We start from the raw sequence: 13,114 nt of genomic DNA on the forward strand, positions 1-13,114 counted from the left end.
TAAAATGTAAAAATTTAGAAATTTGGAACTTACAAACGTGAAAATTTGAAAAATTTTAATTTTAGAAGTTTAGATCACGGAGTATATGCACTGAGCGTTGAAATATTATAAAGGCACATGCGCATTGCACTTAGTTACGATTATGATCGAACCAATGAGAACCGAGATGCGCAGAACGAGCGAAACTTCGTCGGACGACGAATATGATTTCCCATTGACTGAATAATAGTGATTTTTATGAAGGAAAGCCACGATGTTGGTAATAGACTTGCAACCTTTCGTGGAAAATCGATTAAATCCAGGTATATGAGGAATTTCGACTAGGTTCACGTTGTTGCGTGATCGTTGCCGTTCGCTATACAGTTTTGGCCGATGGCGGCTGTCAATTGGTGTACTTCTGCATCTCGTTGGACCGATTTTGATAAATTTTCATATATTACTAAGCATTTCTACTTGCAGATAATTATCACGCACCCGCGTTAAATTGATTTTTCTATGAGTCTGTGAGAGTAGCATTTATTTGTATGACATCAGGCAAAGAAACAATGGGGTAAGTGAACGTGGTCGTATTCCGCACCGCCTTTTAAGGGTGTGTAATATACGTACACGCAAAGTATAATTTCCACATCGCATACAAGTACTGTTAAGCGATCCTTCATTCTTCTGTTATCGAATACCGTCAATTCATACTAAATGGGTCAACTTTGCTACGTTGACTAATGAACGGTAGTACCTTTTCCTGTCTATTTACTATCGTATCCCCGACATGATCACGGATACGCGTTTAGGTGGGTGCGTACATAGGAAGAGTTTAGACCAGAATGTTTTTCTTTCCTTTTATCTATATATAACCATGAAATAGAACAGCGAAAGTGGGATAACTCGGCACCGCGTGAAATGTGTTTATTCTAGTTGTTTACTCGTGCATCGCTTGATATATTTTTAGATTCGTATTTTGAAAATTTCTTCCGCGAATTATAAAAATATTTGTCACGCTACTCCTTTTCCGATGATTTTCCTTAATAAAGTTACACGTTGATTATTCAATTATAAGCTTTCAATAGAATAATGTAATACGTGTTTAAATAATTAATTTTTTCAAATTAGCTGCATAGATCATTTTACATTTCAGTAGAATAGTAAACATATTATTCGGTATTTGTTCACAGAATAATGTAACTTGTACATAAATTGTAGATATGTATTAAAATATAGTTGTTTTTTTTATGAAACAAAGTTGCTTGGTTGTATTTAGTTCTTTTGAGTTTTTTAATATCCTTATAATAATATATTGTTAAATTGTAATATTATCATGTTTTTAGTTTACAAACTTTAAGGCATGTATAAAAATATGTATATTTGAAGTTTCTTGATGTATTTCAGTTTGTTATAATACTGTAGAATATATAATAAAGCTGTATGAAAAAATCAATTCTAAGATATTATTATTATTAAGATTCCTATAATTTAATGATTTCTATTTTAAATGTGAGATTTAGGTAGATATTGCATGCATTAGTCATCCAATAAATCTAGATACCTAAATTTCTTGGTTTTAACATATTGCAGTGAACAACCAATCTTCACGTGCAAAGCGCACGTGTTTCACATTGATCCTAAGACAAAAAGGTCTTGGGTTCCTGCATCCACAGCAGCAGTATCAGTTTCATTCTTTTATGATTCCACAAGAAATCTATATAGAATAATCTCTGTTGAAGGAACAAAGGTGATTGATATAATGTATTTTCACAAGGAATAAATTTAGATCATACTAATAAATGATTCACATTTCTTTTGCTTTTAGGCAGTAATAAACAGTACTATTACTCCAAATATGACCTTCACAAAAACATCACAAAAATTTGGACAATGGTCAGATGTTAGAGCTAATACTGTATACGGTCTTGGCTTCTCGTCTGAAGCAGAGTTAGGAAAGGTTTGTGAAATATGTCTTTAGTTAATGTACAGTTGTATGTACTCCACAATCTCAGAGACAATATCATTCATTTGGCAGTTTATAGAGAAGTTTCATGAAGTCAAGGAAGCTACGAAAATTGCTAGTGCTAAGTTACAATCAAACAGCTCATCTGTTACTCCTGCTACTAGTGCAAATGTTAGCCCGATTACATCTCGATCGGGTATGCCATCATCGGAACAAGATCTGATAGATCCGCCAAATTCATCAATGATTAACTCCAATGTATCAGCATCAAATAATCCAAATCCAAATACCAACATGATTTCTACTCAAAACAGTGTATCTTTGGTAAGCAGTAGTCCCTTACCTGGTAGTTGTCAGAATAAAGTGGATGATGAATTGAAAAATGCAGTCCATTCAAGATCACAGAGTGTTTCTCAGCAGAGTACAGAAAGTCCACAACATCAAGGGAAACCGACGCAACTAAGTTCGGGGCAAAGTGGACAAACGGCTGAGATGCAGCTCAAATATGAAAACGACAGGCTCAAACTTGCATTGGCGCAAAGCTCGGCAAATGCTAAAAAATGGGAGGTACGATTTAGTACATACTATATAAATATTAACTGTAAATATTTATATTTACTTAGCTTTAAATTTGATTATAGGTTGAGTTAACTACGTTGAAAACAAATAATGCCAGATTAACCAGTGCATTACAAGAATCTACAGCTAACGTCGACGAATGGAAGAGGCAGTTACAGTTGTATAAAGAAGAAAATGCAAGAATTAAAGCTAAGTATGCAGATTTGGAAGCAGGGAAAATAGCAGAAGGTAATAGTGAAGCTCTAAGGTTGAGAGCTGAAGCATTAGAAAGTGAACTCAGAACACGGAATGAAGAAATCAAAGCTCTTACTATGGCCACAAAAAATAAAGATTTTGTAGTACGTATACGTTACGAGATAGTATTAACATTAATTAATATATATTAATAACAGTAATATGTAACTAATTATATTACAGTAACCGCTCGATGATTTCCCTCTTTCAGGGTTTCCATCTGAATTATCGAGCGGTTACTATAATATTTGTCAAGTTCTTTTTTTTAATGACGTTAAAACGATTTCTAGGCTTTACAGAAAGAAAATGCAGAACTCCGTGAAATGTTGAGGGTTGTCCATGAACAATTAGAACTTGCTTTAAGTGCAAACAAAGTCCAGAAACAAAATTTGGATACATTAAATGCCAGATTAGCGGGATACATACAAGATCTGGTAACTGTACATCGAGAAATAACAAGCACACTGCAAACTTAAGTTTGCACATAGTAATCTAAGAATATTCATCATGGGAGTTTTGTATTTATAATATAAGTGAAGTATACAAATGGACGGTATAGATTAATACAAAGGGAAAGGTTCCAAAAAAAACATACATAGTAAAAAAACAAGTCTTAAAAAAGGTAAATTAAGAACATTATCTTCACACGAGAAAGATAGAAAAGATTGCGTCTTTTTGAACTATTTATTCAGTGTCAATATCTGATAAGTTCTTTAATTAACTACTTCGTGCCATATATTTGTATATAAAAATATGTTCTCTTTTAATATTGTTTATGTATTTCTTTTTTAATTTCATATACTGCTGCACGTACAAACAATTTTATATGTCTGTATTAAGATGGAAGATATTTTTATTTCTGCACAGATAACTCGAATCTCTTTTAGATATCATGTATCTATTTTTTATTGTACTATACAGATAATTTTACATCTATTACTATGAATTATTTAAAGTTTATTATATTACTTTTTTATATGAATTGTTACAGTCGATTTTTACTCTCACTAAAACTAGATCTATAGTTTGCTTTTTAACAATTGCGTTTAAACTTTTAACCTACTACATTATCATTGCAATTATACTACTATCATCATCATTACTAACGCTATTTCACCGATTACTATCGATCTTTGACTCATTACCAAGCTATAAACCTTTACTCTACTATTACAACTATTATTCTCATCATTAACGCTATTTATAACTACCTCCACCGCTATTGCCATACTACTACTTGCTGTTATTATTGCTGATAGTGTCATTGTTAGTGCTATTTCTATAACTGTTGCTACTGTTACTATCGATCAAGAGTTGTCATATTACATGCCTGCAAAGGATTTTTATGATATTTAGAAACATAAAACATATCAAAAATGTCAGAAAATTTAATGTGATACATGTTTCTCAATGTTTTTTTGGAACTTAGCCCCTTGGAATCAATAATAAAATTCAGTTACCCATGAACACAACTAAGGAAAAAATGCACAATTAACATTAGTAACGTTTAGTGATATTCAATTATGTAGTATAACTATTTAATTCAGCTGTACATTGTATCCATATTGTTCTATCACATATTATTTACCTTTATCAAAAGTATATAAAATTGAAGAGTCTGGCATGAGCTGTACAGAATTGTTGATGACTAATATTAAATATAACTTGAGAAAAAAACATATAATTTAATGTAATGGGTAACTTAACAGTTACAACTTTACTAGTTATCAAATGTTTCGAAAGATACTTTTAACGTGCAATGTTGTGTTAACTTTTTATTAAAAACATGATATTAGTTTATTGTTGGTAAAAGAAAGAAGAAATTTAAGTAATTTGTTATTTACTATGTTAAAACATTCTATAAGCATTCAAGCCAGATATTCTTCAATATGTTGTATTTGAATAGTATAGGTTCACTAGGAAACAAAATTTGCCCACGGATGCTGACCGACCTTCTCAAAGATGTCGAGGTGATATTTCTTGTAACAATAAATAATTTCTAGTAGTAAATGGAGTGCAAAATGCTAAACAGAGCACTTTTTATTGTACGGACAGTATGTATGTATGTACGTAAAAATGTTATGAAGATGAATTTTAAATTTGAGGAATTGGAAACAAAAGCCTCGCTTGCCACATGTAATCATAATAAAACATTTTCAGATGGCTTTCTTGTCTTCTATTATTAATTACCGATACATAATTTCAAAAATAAGCTGCTTTATAGTATACGTTACGTTTCAGAAAGATAATCCTTAGTGTAAAATTGAATTTAGAATTAACGGAAATACCGTAACTAATATCTAATCTCTAAAAACAATAGTTTATTGCAAAGTAATTTATTTAAAAAGTTGAATGAATTTTGGAAGCCACACTCTTACCTATATTTCAAACTTTGTATTTTCGTGCGCATTATTTCAAAATTGTACTTTTAGCGCCATAATTTTTAAGAAAATCGTAATTTTCTATTTTGTCAATTCTCCCGTTCTCCGCTAAATGGCGCTAAAAGTATTTTTTTGGCGCGAAAATAAAAATTTTAAAATACATGTTAGAATGTGGCTTTTAAAATACTTTCAGCTTTTTAAATTAAGTACTTTGCAATAGATTATTATTTTTTATGTCTTCCTTACATATTAAATAGCTGTGGTATTTTTGTTAATGAATGTAAATTTGATTGTAAATTCGATTATAAGAAAATGTTGACTTACATAAATTTAATTCGCAAATAATATAATTTCTTTGCTTACATATATATACTAAGGATTATTTTTTTGAAACATAAAGTGTGTAATAAAGGAGCTTACTGGTAAAAATTACCTATTTTGAAAATGCCTATACCCCAAGGACGCCATTTTCCCTAGGGAGCCAGATTTGCACTCGAGTGTATGTTTCCTGCATCAATAACGTAAAACTGAAACATAACATTGTATGATAAAATTTATGTTTGCAAACATTGGAAAATGAAAAGATTATATATTGATTGATGTTCATAATTATTGAGCATTAGTGAATCTTAATTGTTCTGCAGTTTTTCATGTATAAAGCGTGAATTGTCGCTTGAAAAATTTAAATTATAAAAAGTACAAGTTACTAATTTTTTAAAGTTTATTCCTGAAGGAAGCTTGTACTGATTCTTATTTATAATTTATCTGTAAACACTAACAAGCGGTAAGTTTGTACATTCAGAAATTTACAATTGATGGAATTCGTTAAGAGAATAATAAAAGATAAATAACCCCATTCGATAAACGAATGCAACTATCTATCTTTGCGGCATGTGTTTTATTTTATTTCTGTAGTTACGCGTTAGTTATCTTAAAAGAACCCGTATTTAATTAATAACTTACGAAGAAACATTAAAATTAACGGTTACATGAATTTTAATATAACCTTATAATTATTTCTTATTTTATGAATATCATTTTTTATGCAATATTTGTTTCAATAACAAATTAATTCGTTTAACATTACAGGTAAAAAATGGTAGTACTTAGCAATTTTCTTGCACCGCAAGAAGGAATACGTCACGAGGAACCAAATACTACTGTGTACATTAATGATAGAGAAGTAGGAAAAGGAACTTTATATATTACAGAAAGGTAAGAACTGAAATCATATAAATTTATTCGTTAGTATTATGTTCATATTTTAATGTGATGTTCACATTGGTAGCTTACTTTCTTGGGTGAATTATGATACACAACAAGGATTTTCACTTGAATATCCTCATATATCTTTACATGCCATATCACGAGAAGTACATCCAAGACAATGTTTATATATTATGGTCGATGCAAAAGTAGATCTTCCAGGTATATTAAGTTCTGTTTGAGCATAACTCTGTCTGTTTATCGATCAAGAATCTACATCGTATGAGGAACTTAAATCAGTTAAACGATAATAGGAAACTTAGTTTTATTTTCTGTGTAATTACTCTTAAACACAGGAGAATTTTAAGTTTTCATATATTCTGTACAGATGTACCGTTACCACCAGCTTCTGATAGTGGTTCAGAAAATGAAAATGACGAAGATGCAGATACACCTATTACAGAAATGCAATTCGCTCCTGATAACATAAATAATTTAGAGGCAATGTTTCAAGCAATGAATCAGTGTCAAGCACTTCATCCTGATCCCCAAGACAGTTTTTCTGACGGTAAACAGATTTAACAGCATTTTTATGTTTGTTGTTTTAGTGTTTGTATTACTGGTAATTGTATGGTCATTATTATTGCTTCAACACTGTTTCAATATATCATAAGAATTTATATATTTTCATAGCCGAAGAAGATATTTATGAGGATGCAGAAGAAGATGATTTTGAAAATTATGAAGCTGATGCTGGTGATGCTCCCTACATTTTACCAACAGGTAATATCTTCAACTTATAAATATATACAGTATAAATTTCATAAACTTCGTATAACAAAATTGACTAATAAATTTAATAAAATTTTATTAAAAAGTAAACTTAACTAGGTAAAATTTGTTTATTGTAATTTTATATATTTAGAACAAATAGGGACCAATCACAATGGTACAGAAACAGACGAAGCTATGGATATAGAAGCGGGACAATTTGAAGATGCAGAGGAAGATCCATAAATAATGGCAATGCATTTAGTATTAATTTATAATAATTACCAGTATCATATATTATGGTAGATATGTGATATGACAGACTGTATAACAGAGCTGTATCAAACATAAAAACACCTAACATTTATTTATATTCATTTTGTACACAGTAATAATTTCATAGATAAAAATAAACAATTGTATATCAAATTCAACTCCTTATTTGTATGGATATTTGTATTTGATTTTTTTTAAACTAATAATTTCTTACAATGACAAATAAAAATGCAACAGAATATAATGAAGTTTTCTTGAAATATTTGAAACACCTATTTATATTTTTAAGAATTTGTTTTTCATACGTGTTTAAATAAGTTATTATTAAAAAGTCTGAAATATAATTAATACAACTTTTATTATGTCAATACGTAAGTTTTGATTGCAAAATTTACAATTTCATGATAGATAACATGGAAATGGCAGTTTGACCAAATCGATTTTTTTTTTAATTCGAAATTTGGTAAGTAGTTTTATTTGTACATAAAAATTACGTAATCTAACATGTATATTATTTGAATGTATCAATTGTATCAAAAGGTAATAACTTTGTTACCTCGCATTTTAAATGTATTTTCAAATACATATTGACACATGACATTCGTGTATTTCGCAAGAATATATTTTATACAAAAAATCACATATGACTAAGAATTCATACGATGAGCAGACAGATATGTATTTTAAATTAAAAATAAAGAAACATTAATTTCTTGCAAATTTTACAAAGAAATGTGAACACCGTACAATCCGCGATTTAACATAAAATTACTTGCGATTTCATGTGACAAATATCTCACCAAAAATAAAATACATCTACCGAATTTTTTTGGGACCAAAGATGAGATCAGCATCTGGTGCACCTTTAGGATGATTATACTTTTGCCGTCTTTCTCTATTTAAGTTTACTGTTACTGGCCTAGTACTCTGATTAATTGTTTCCTGATAATCCTCTTCTTCTTGCCTTTCAGTGATGTTTAACGTTAATCTTTTTACTCGTTCTTTCTCTTCTTTTTGCTCTTGTTCGCGATTTCTGAGGTTCATTGCTAACTCTGATGATACAGGAACTGCTAAGTTTTTGTATTGTTGTTTGTTACCCTTTCTTAGCATGAGCACAAAATCAACTGTGTTAGTATCAGTTGGTCTTTCCTGTAGCTGCTCATATGTCTTTTTAGTACTTTTCACGTGTAAAGGAACAGAAATATCTACTTGCTGTGGTTTTACAGAATCTCGCATTCTATCTTGTATATTGTCCGAAACCATCTTATCAAGAGCAGATAGAAAGTCGTCATCCTCAGGGCAGCTTACTCTTCTAGGACCAGCTGGTAGTGCTGCATTTAATTCTGTAACATCCATAATAACACCATCTGTACCTCCTTCTGAAAGACTCTGATCCCCTTGTGTATTCTCTTGAGTGCCAATTGTGTCATCTCTTTCTGCATCAGCTGTCCATTCTTCTTCTGACTGTGCTTCCGAACAATCTTCAGATTCTTCAAAATGTAAGTCAGCTACGCCTTTCGCATCTCCACTACCATTTCCGGATGTTACAGTCATTTCTTCGTCACCTTCAGCGATTACACCCATGTCCGATTCTCCATCGGTACGATCGACGCCATCCTCAGTAGTAGAATTTCCAAGAGTGGGATACAATGTATTCCGTAATTCTTCCACGGCACATTGTGCTTCTTTATAGCTTTGAAACAATTGCATTTTAGGCCTTAACATCGTTAACGTGTCACGATACATGTAATCTATTCCTACCGGAAAAGGATTTTCAGTAGTCCAGATGGGATCAGTATATTTAAACCAATAATAATTTTGAAAGAATATTAAGAAGTAATCCAATTTCTTCTTGCTAGAACCACCATTAAAATATTGTCCACAGGTTTCTAATAATGTACAAACTAATCTAATGCGAAACAGATGATCTGGAGGATCGAGAACACTTGGTATAGAATGATCCATACTAACTCCAAAGGTGATCAGAAGATACAACGTTCTGAAGATGTCTCCGCTTTCTACCATACGATAATTGTACAATTCACCGAGGTATTTAACCATAGCAATACGTCGTTGGTTGTATTTTGGTAAATTAATCTCCATGCATAGCCTTATATCTTCTAATACACCATCAACTACATGAGGACCTATGGTTTCATAATGTGCAACAAGCCCAGCTAACAAACTTCCAACACACCGAATGTTTAAGTATTTAACATTATACGCGGCAGTGAGACATTTAATAGCATAAGATGATACGCTTTCATCTTCCCAATCTAATTTACGCATCCATTTAAGAACCTTATCGGTATTTGTTTTTGAAAGATCTTGATATAGTAATTTCCTTATGAATTCATGAATTGGTGGTCTGTCTTTCCTAGAGACACCACCCGTAGATTCTGGTGGATTTACAAAATAATATGCATTTTCAATTATTGTTACATAACGTGAATCCAATGCAGTGACTGCTTTTTTACGCATCATTTGTTCTAAATAAACTTTGGTTCTTTGATGCGAATCTGGTGAGCAAAATAAGTATCTTCCACATGTTTCTAATAAATTGCAAGCCATTTCAATGTGGTGATGCGTAAAGTCGTGCAGTAAAACTTTCAAACAGTATAATGCTTCTATCTTTGAGTAAAGTTTAAATTTAACGAGTTCACCAATATATCTGACTACTTTTACTTTTGATTCAATGTTAATTTGATCCTTTTTACGTACGTGATATTTAAAGTCGTGTTTTAACATTGAACATAAATCGTTTCCAACATCAGGCATGACAGGATAAAGAATAGCAGCTAAACGCGAGTAAAACGGTAACAGATCGAGACGAATTCTGGATACGCCAAACAATGCTTTTACTAATTTTTTCTTGTGATGCTTGGTATTAAGATTCATTAAAAAGTGTACTGCTGCGTTATCGATCATTTCACGATTTACACAATTTGGTAAATGTGCTAGGAATGCGTCTAATAATATTTTATTGCTTTTTGAAACCTGAGGTTCTTCTACTTCTGCTTCTGGCTCATCCACTTTTTCAGTTTCTTCTAATTCATCAAATGTTATTTCCTCGTCTAAAGCTTCTTCGCTTATCGGCACATCTTGCTTAGGTACTTCTTTTAAATATGATCCTGGAAGAAATACTGTTAAGTCAGGTAAGACTTCGTAAAATCTTCTGGTTTCTTCATCTCCCCACATGTCTTCGAGAATACTATTTTCTTCTCCTTCACTAATCATTTTCATGGTTTCTTCTGCTTCTGCTTTCATTTCACTGTCCACAGGCAGTTCTGGCATGGGTTCATCCAAAGTTTCAGAAAAACTTTGTACATTATTTAATAAACGTTCATAGGATACTTGTAGACTTTCAAGCTTTTCTTTCCTCTCAGAACTTAATTCACCTCTGGTTTGTAAGATTTTTCGATTTTGCTTTTCAAAAGCTTGAAGATCCTTGTGTTCTTTTAATAGATGTTTACATAATGAGTTATAATAATCTCGTAGTAATAATCTTACATTTTGCTGCTTATCAGGTGAGAGTAACTTGCTTTTAGGTATTTGTATATTTAATTTTTCAGATATTTCTCTCACTTTTTTAGGTACAAGACCAGCATAATCTTCACCACAATGTTTGCAAAAACTTAATATAATGCTTGCATTATTGTGTTCCTCTTTGTCCATATTGATTAAAACTGTTAACGCAGAACCTAGTAAAGGTAATCCTTGTTTATGCGTGAAAATTCCTGCATTAACTAGTTCAGCATAAAACCTGAGATCAACCCTAAGTTTGCTTGGGTTTGCAATTTTATCAACAACCTTAAGAGATAAAATTCTTTGCCAATTTTCAAAGAAGTGCGTTGAAAATTCCACATAAGTTTGATGCAAAAAACTACATACTTTAATAGCAGATGCAACATCTGTCATTTTTAACTTAGCATCTACTAAAGCAGTAGCAACTTCGCTTACATATTTTGTCAAATTGAGATGTGTCATATCTTTCAAAACTACATCTAACTGTATACTACTAAAGTTTTTCAGTTTTTTAACAAATGTGGTATTTCGTTTCAATGTTGAATCTAGTTTGCTAAAATATGAATCTGGTGGTCTATTAGGATTTAAATTAGCAGCTCTAATCTCTTCTTTCGCATTGAGCCGCTGTTCTGTTTCTTTAACATAATCCAACAGATACTGTTTATCTTCTTCTGATACAACATCCTGTTCTGCAGGTGCTTCTGTTGTTTCCGGTGGAGTTTCCTCAACCTCTGCCATTGCTCCAGTCTATTAAATAAAACATATATCACTCTGCAAAATAGAATTGAAGAAACAGTATTTGCTTACACACATATATTGAATATACTAAATACTTTTAGTTATTATGTGACTTTCATTAAAAAATATAACATTTAAATAACACAATTACAAAATGTTATTACCTTTTTTTCATTTATTATAAAATATTTCATACATTATTGTATAGTACACGATATGTTTACGTTTATAATAAGTAACAAAAATAATGTAAAAACGAAATAATTTTTTCACTAAATGAATTAACGACAAATGACATTTCGTTAGCTTTCACATTTTTTATGTTATGAAATTCTAGAAAATGTTTACTTACATTCTTTAAATGCAAAGAAGGTTATGTTATGAGCGACGACATGTAATCCTTTAATCGTGTAAGAGCAATCTGAAATGAAAATGAATACATGTATACAGTTATCATCTATATGATGAAAAATTGACGTATCTTTCGTAAAGAACATTATATTTGTTATTTAACATGATTAATATAAAAATAACTCGTTTGATTGTTAAAGTAGAAAAAAAATATGTTATTTAAACGATAATTGAGAAATATCATAAAAACCGCCAAAAGTTCGATAGGAGAAAGCGAATATCTCGATCACAATCGATTATATAAATTATATAAATATATATTTATTGTTAAGTGTTTAGTGTTATTTCGCAGTTGTGATAGTTCTGTATTTTTTGTTGTTAAATTTATCATTTGTTTAATAGCTTAATAAATAATCGTTTACAAATAATTGTTCAAATTTATTCGTACAGTAGCTATGTTCATATCGTTGATAATTGCGAGCGAAATATTTCAATACAAATGTGCAAGTTTGAATACGTTCTTTTACTGCAGAAAGTGGAAAGGTAATTTCGCAAAAGTATTTGTTATTAAGTTTTAATTAAGCTTGAAGTTTTAGAAATATTTTAATTTGAAAATGTAGAAAATTCAAATTTTTTAATTTAGAAATGTAAAAATTGGAATAACTGAAAAATTCGATTGTCGCGTTAGATCAAAAACACAATTCCTTTCATAATTATATATTTTTATTTCAGAAACGATTAAGAATCAGAAAGAAGATACATCAGAAAAGGAATCACAAGTGGTAAGTTTCGAAAACGTTAAATTTTAATTTTTACTTTCTCGAAATGTTCGTATCAAAATAGCATAAGGAAAACAGGATGGCAAAAATATGATACAAACTGAAAAATTTTCAAATTTTATTTGGAATTGAGTATAAACAAATTTAAATTTTCTAATTTATACGTGACATAAAGCAACAAGAAAAATGGACGAATGTATTTAAATAATTTATATAATTTCCTTTTATTCACATTTGAAGTATAAAATTATAGACTAGTTTGAATGTCTGCTGTAATAAATTATTTTTAGTAAAAGTAGAATTTAGATGTATAAAGATACATTAAGGCACAT

At 30.5% G+C, this 13,114-nt stretch overlaps 4 protein-coding genes across 14 annotated transcripts in view; 3 read left to right on the forward strand and 1 right to left on the reverse strand.

Moving 5' to 3' along the window:
- The first annotated feature begins 315 nt into the window (after positions 1-315).
- homer (protein) lies at positions 316-4,920 on the forward strand. Of its 2 annotated transcripts, XM_012290307.2 has the most exons (7): positions 317-550; positions 1,570-1,726; positions 1,805-1,936; positions 2,015-2,266; positions 2,363-2,509; positions 2,584-2,859; positions 3,046-4,920. In XM_012290307.2, the coding sequence occupies exons 1-7, from the start codon at positions 525-527 to the stop codon at positions 3,229-3,231; spliced, it is 1,176 nt and encodes a 391-aa protein (XP_012145697.1). In that variant the 5' UTR covers positions 317-524; the 3' UTR covers positions 3,232-4,920. The 2 variants fall into 2 exon arrangements, with proteins under 2 accessions (XP_003705439.1, XP_012145697.1); XM_003705391.3 differs by having other exon boundaries at positions 316-550; positions 2,015-2,509.
- Positions 4,921-5,605: 685 nt separating this feature from the next.
- icln (chloride nucleotide-sensitive channel icln) lies at positions 5,606-7,547 on the forward strand. 3 transcript variants are annotated; one of them, XM_003705395.3, is made up of 6 exons: positions 5,606-5,920; positions 6,226-6,351; positions 6,425-6,564; positions 6,731-6,910; positions 7,036-7,125; positions 7,268-7,547. In XM_003705395.3, the coding sequence occupies exons 2-6, from the start codon at positions 6,233-6,235 to the stop codon at positions 7,357-7,359; spliced, it is 621 nt and encodes a 206-aa protein (XP_003705443.1). In that variant the 5' UTR covers positions 5,606-5,920; positions 6,226-6,232; the 3' UTR covers positions 7,360-7,547. The 3 variants fall into 3 exon arrangements, with proteins under 3 accessions (XP_003705443.1, XP_012145696.1, XP_076386832.1); XM_012290306.2 differs by lacking the exon at positions 5,606-5,920 and adding an exon at positions 6,001-6,025; XM_076530717.1 differs by lacking the exon at positions 5,606-5,920 and adding an exon at positions 6,096-6,120.
- A 181-nt stretch (positions 7,548-7,728) lies between these two features.
- Positions 7,729-12,154, reverse strand: Upf2 (UPF2 regulator of nonsense mediated mRNA decay). Of its 3 annotated transcripts, none has more exons than XM_012290305.2 (2): positions 12,005-12,154; positions 7,729-11,661 (listed from the first exon to the last, which is right to left on the reverse strand). In XM_012290305.2, exon 2 carries the CDS (start codon positions 11,650-11,652, stop codon positions 8,206-8,208), a length of 3,447 nt encoding a protein of 1,148 aa, XP_012145695.1. In that variant the 5' UTR covers positions 11,653-11,661; positions 12,005-12,154; the 3' UTR covers positions 7,729-8,205. The 3 variants fall into 3 exon arrangements, with proteins under 3 accessions (XP_012145695.1, XP_076386819.1, XP_003705438.2); XM_076530704.1 differs by having other exon boundaries at positions 7,729-11,685; positions 12,005-12,073; XM_003705390.3 differs by lacking the exon at positions 12,005-12,154 and adding an exon at positions 11,817-11,974.
- A 77-nt stretch (positions 12,155-12,231) lies between these two features.
- LOC105663110 (uncharacterized) overlaps positions 12,232-13,114 on the forward strand; it is a 29,821-nt gene continuing 28,938 nt past the window's right edge. For all 6 annotated transcript variants that reach the window (XM_076530721.1, XM_076530722.1, XM_076530720.1 and 3 more), the window contains exons 1-2: positions 12,232-12,546; positions 12,736-12,785. In XM_076530721.1, the coding sequence (XP_076386836.1) occupies positions 12,459-12,546; positions 12,736-12,785 (138 nt within the window). In that variant the 5' untranslated portion in view covers positions 12,232-12,458. The remainder of the gene's footprint in view (positions 12,547-12,735; positions 12,786-13,114) is intronic.

Source organism: Megachile rotundata, chromosome 4 (assembly GCF_050947335.1).
Source record: "Megachile rotundata isolate GNS110a chromosome 4, iyMegRotu1, whole genome shotgun sequence".
Classification (NCBI taxonomy): domain Eukaryota; kingdom Metazoa; phylum Arthropoda; class Insecta; order Hymenoptera; family Megachilidae; genus Megachile; species Megachile rotundata.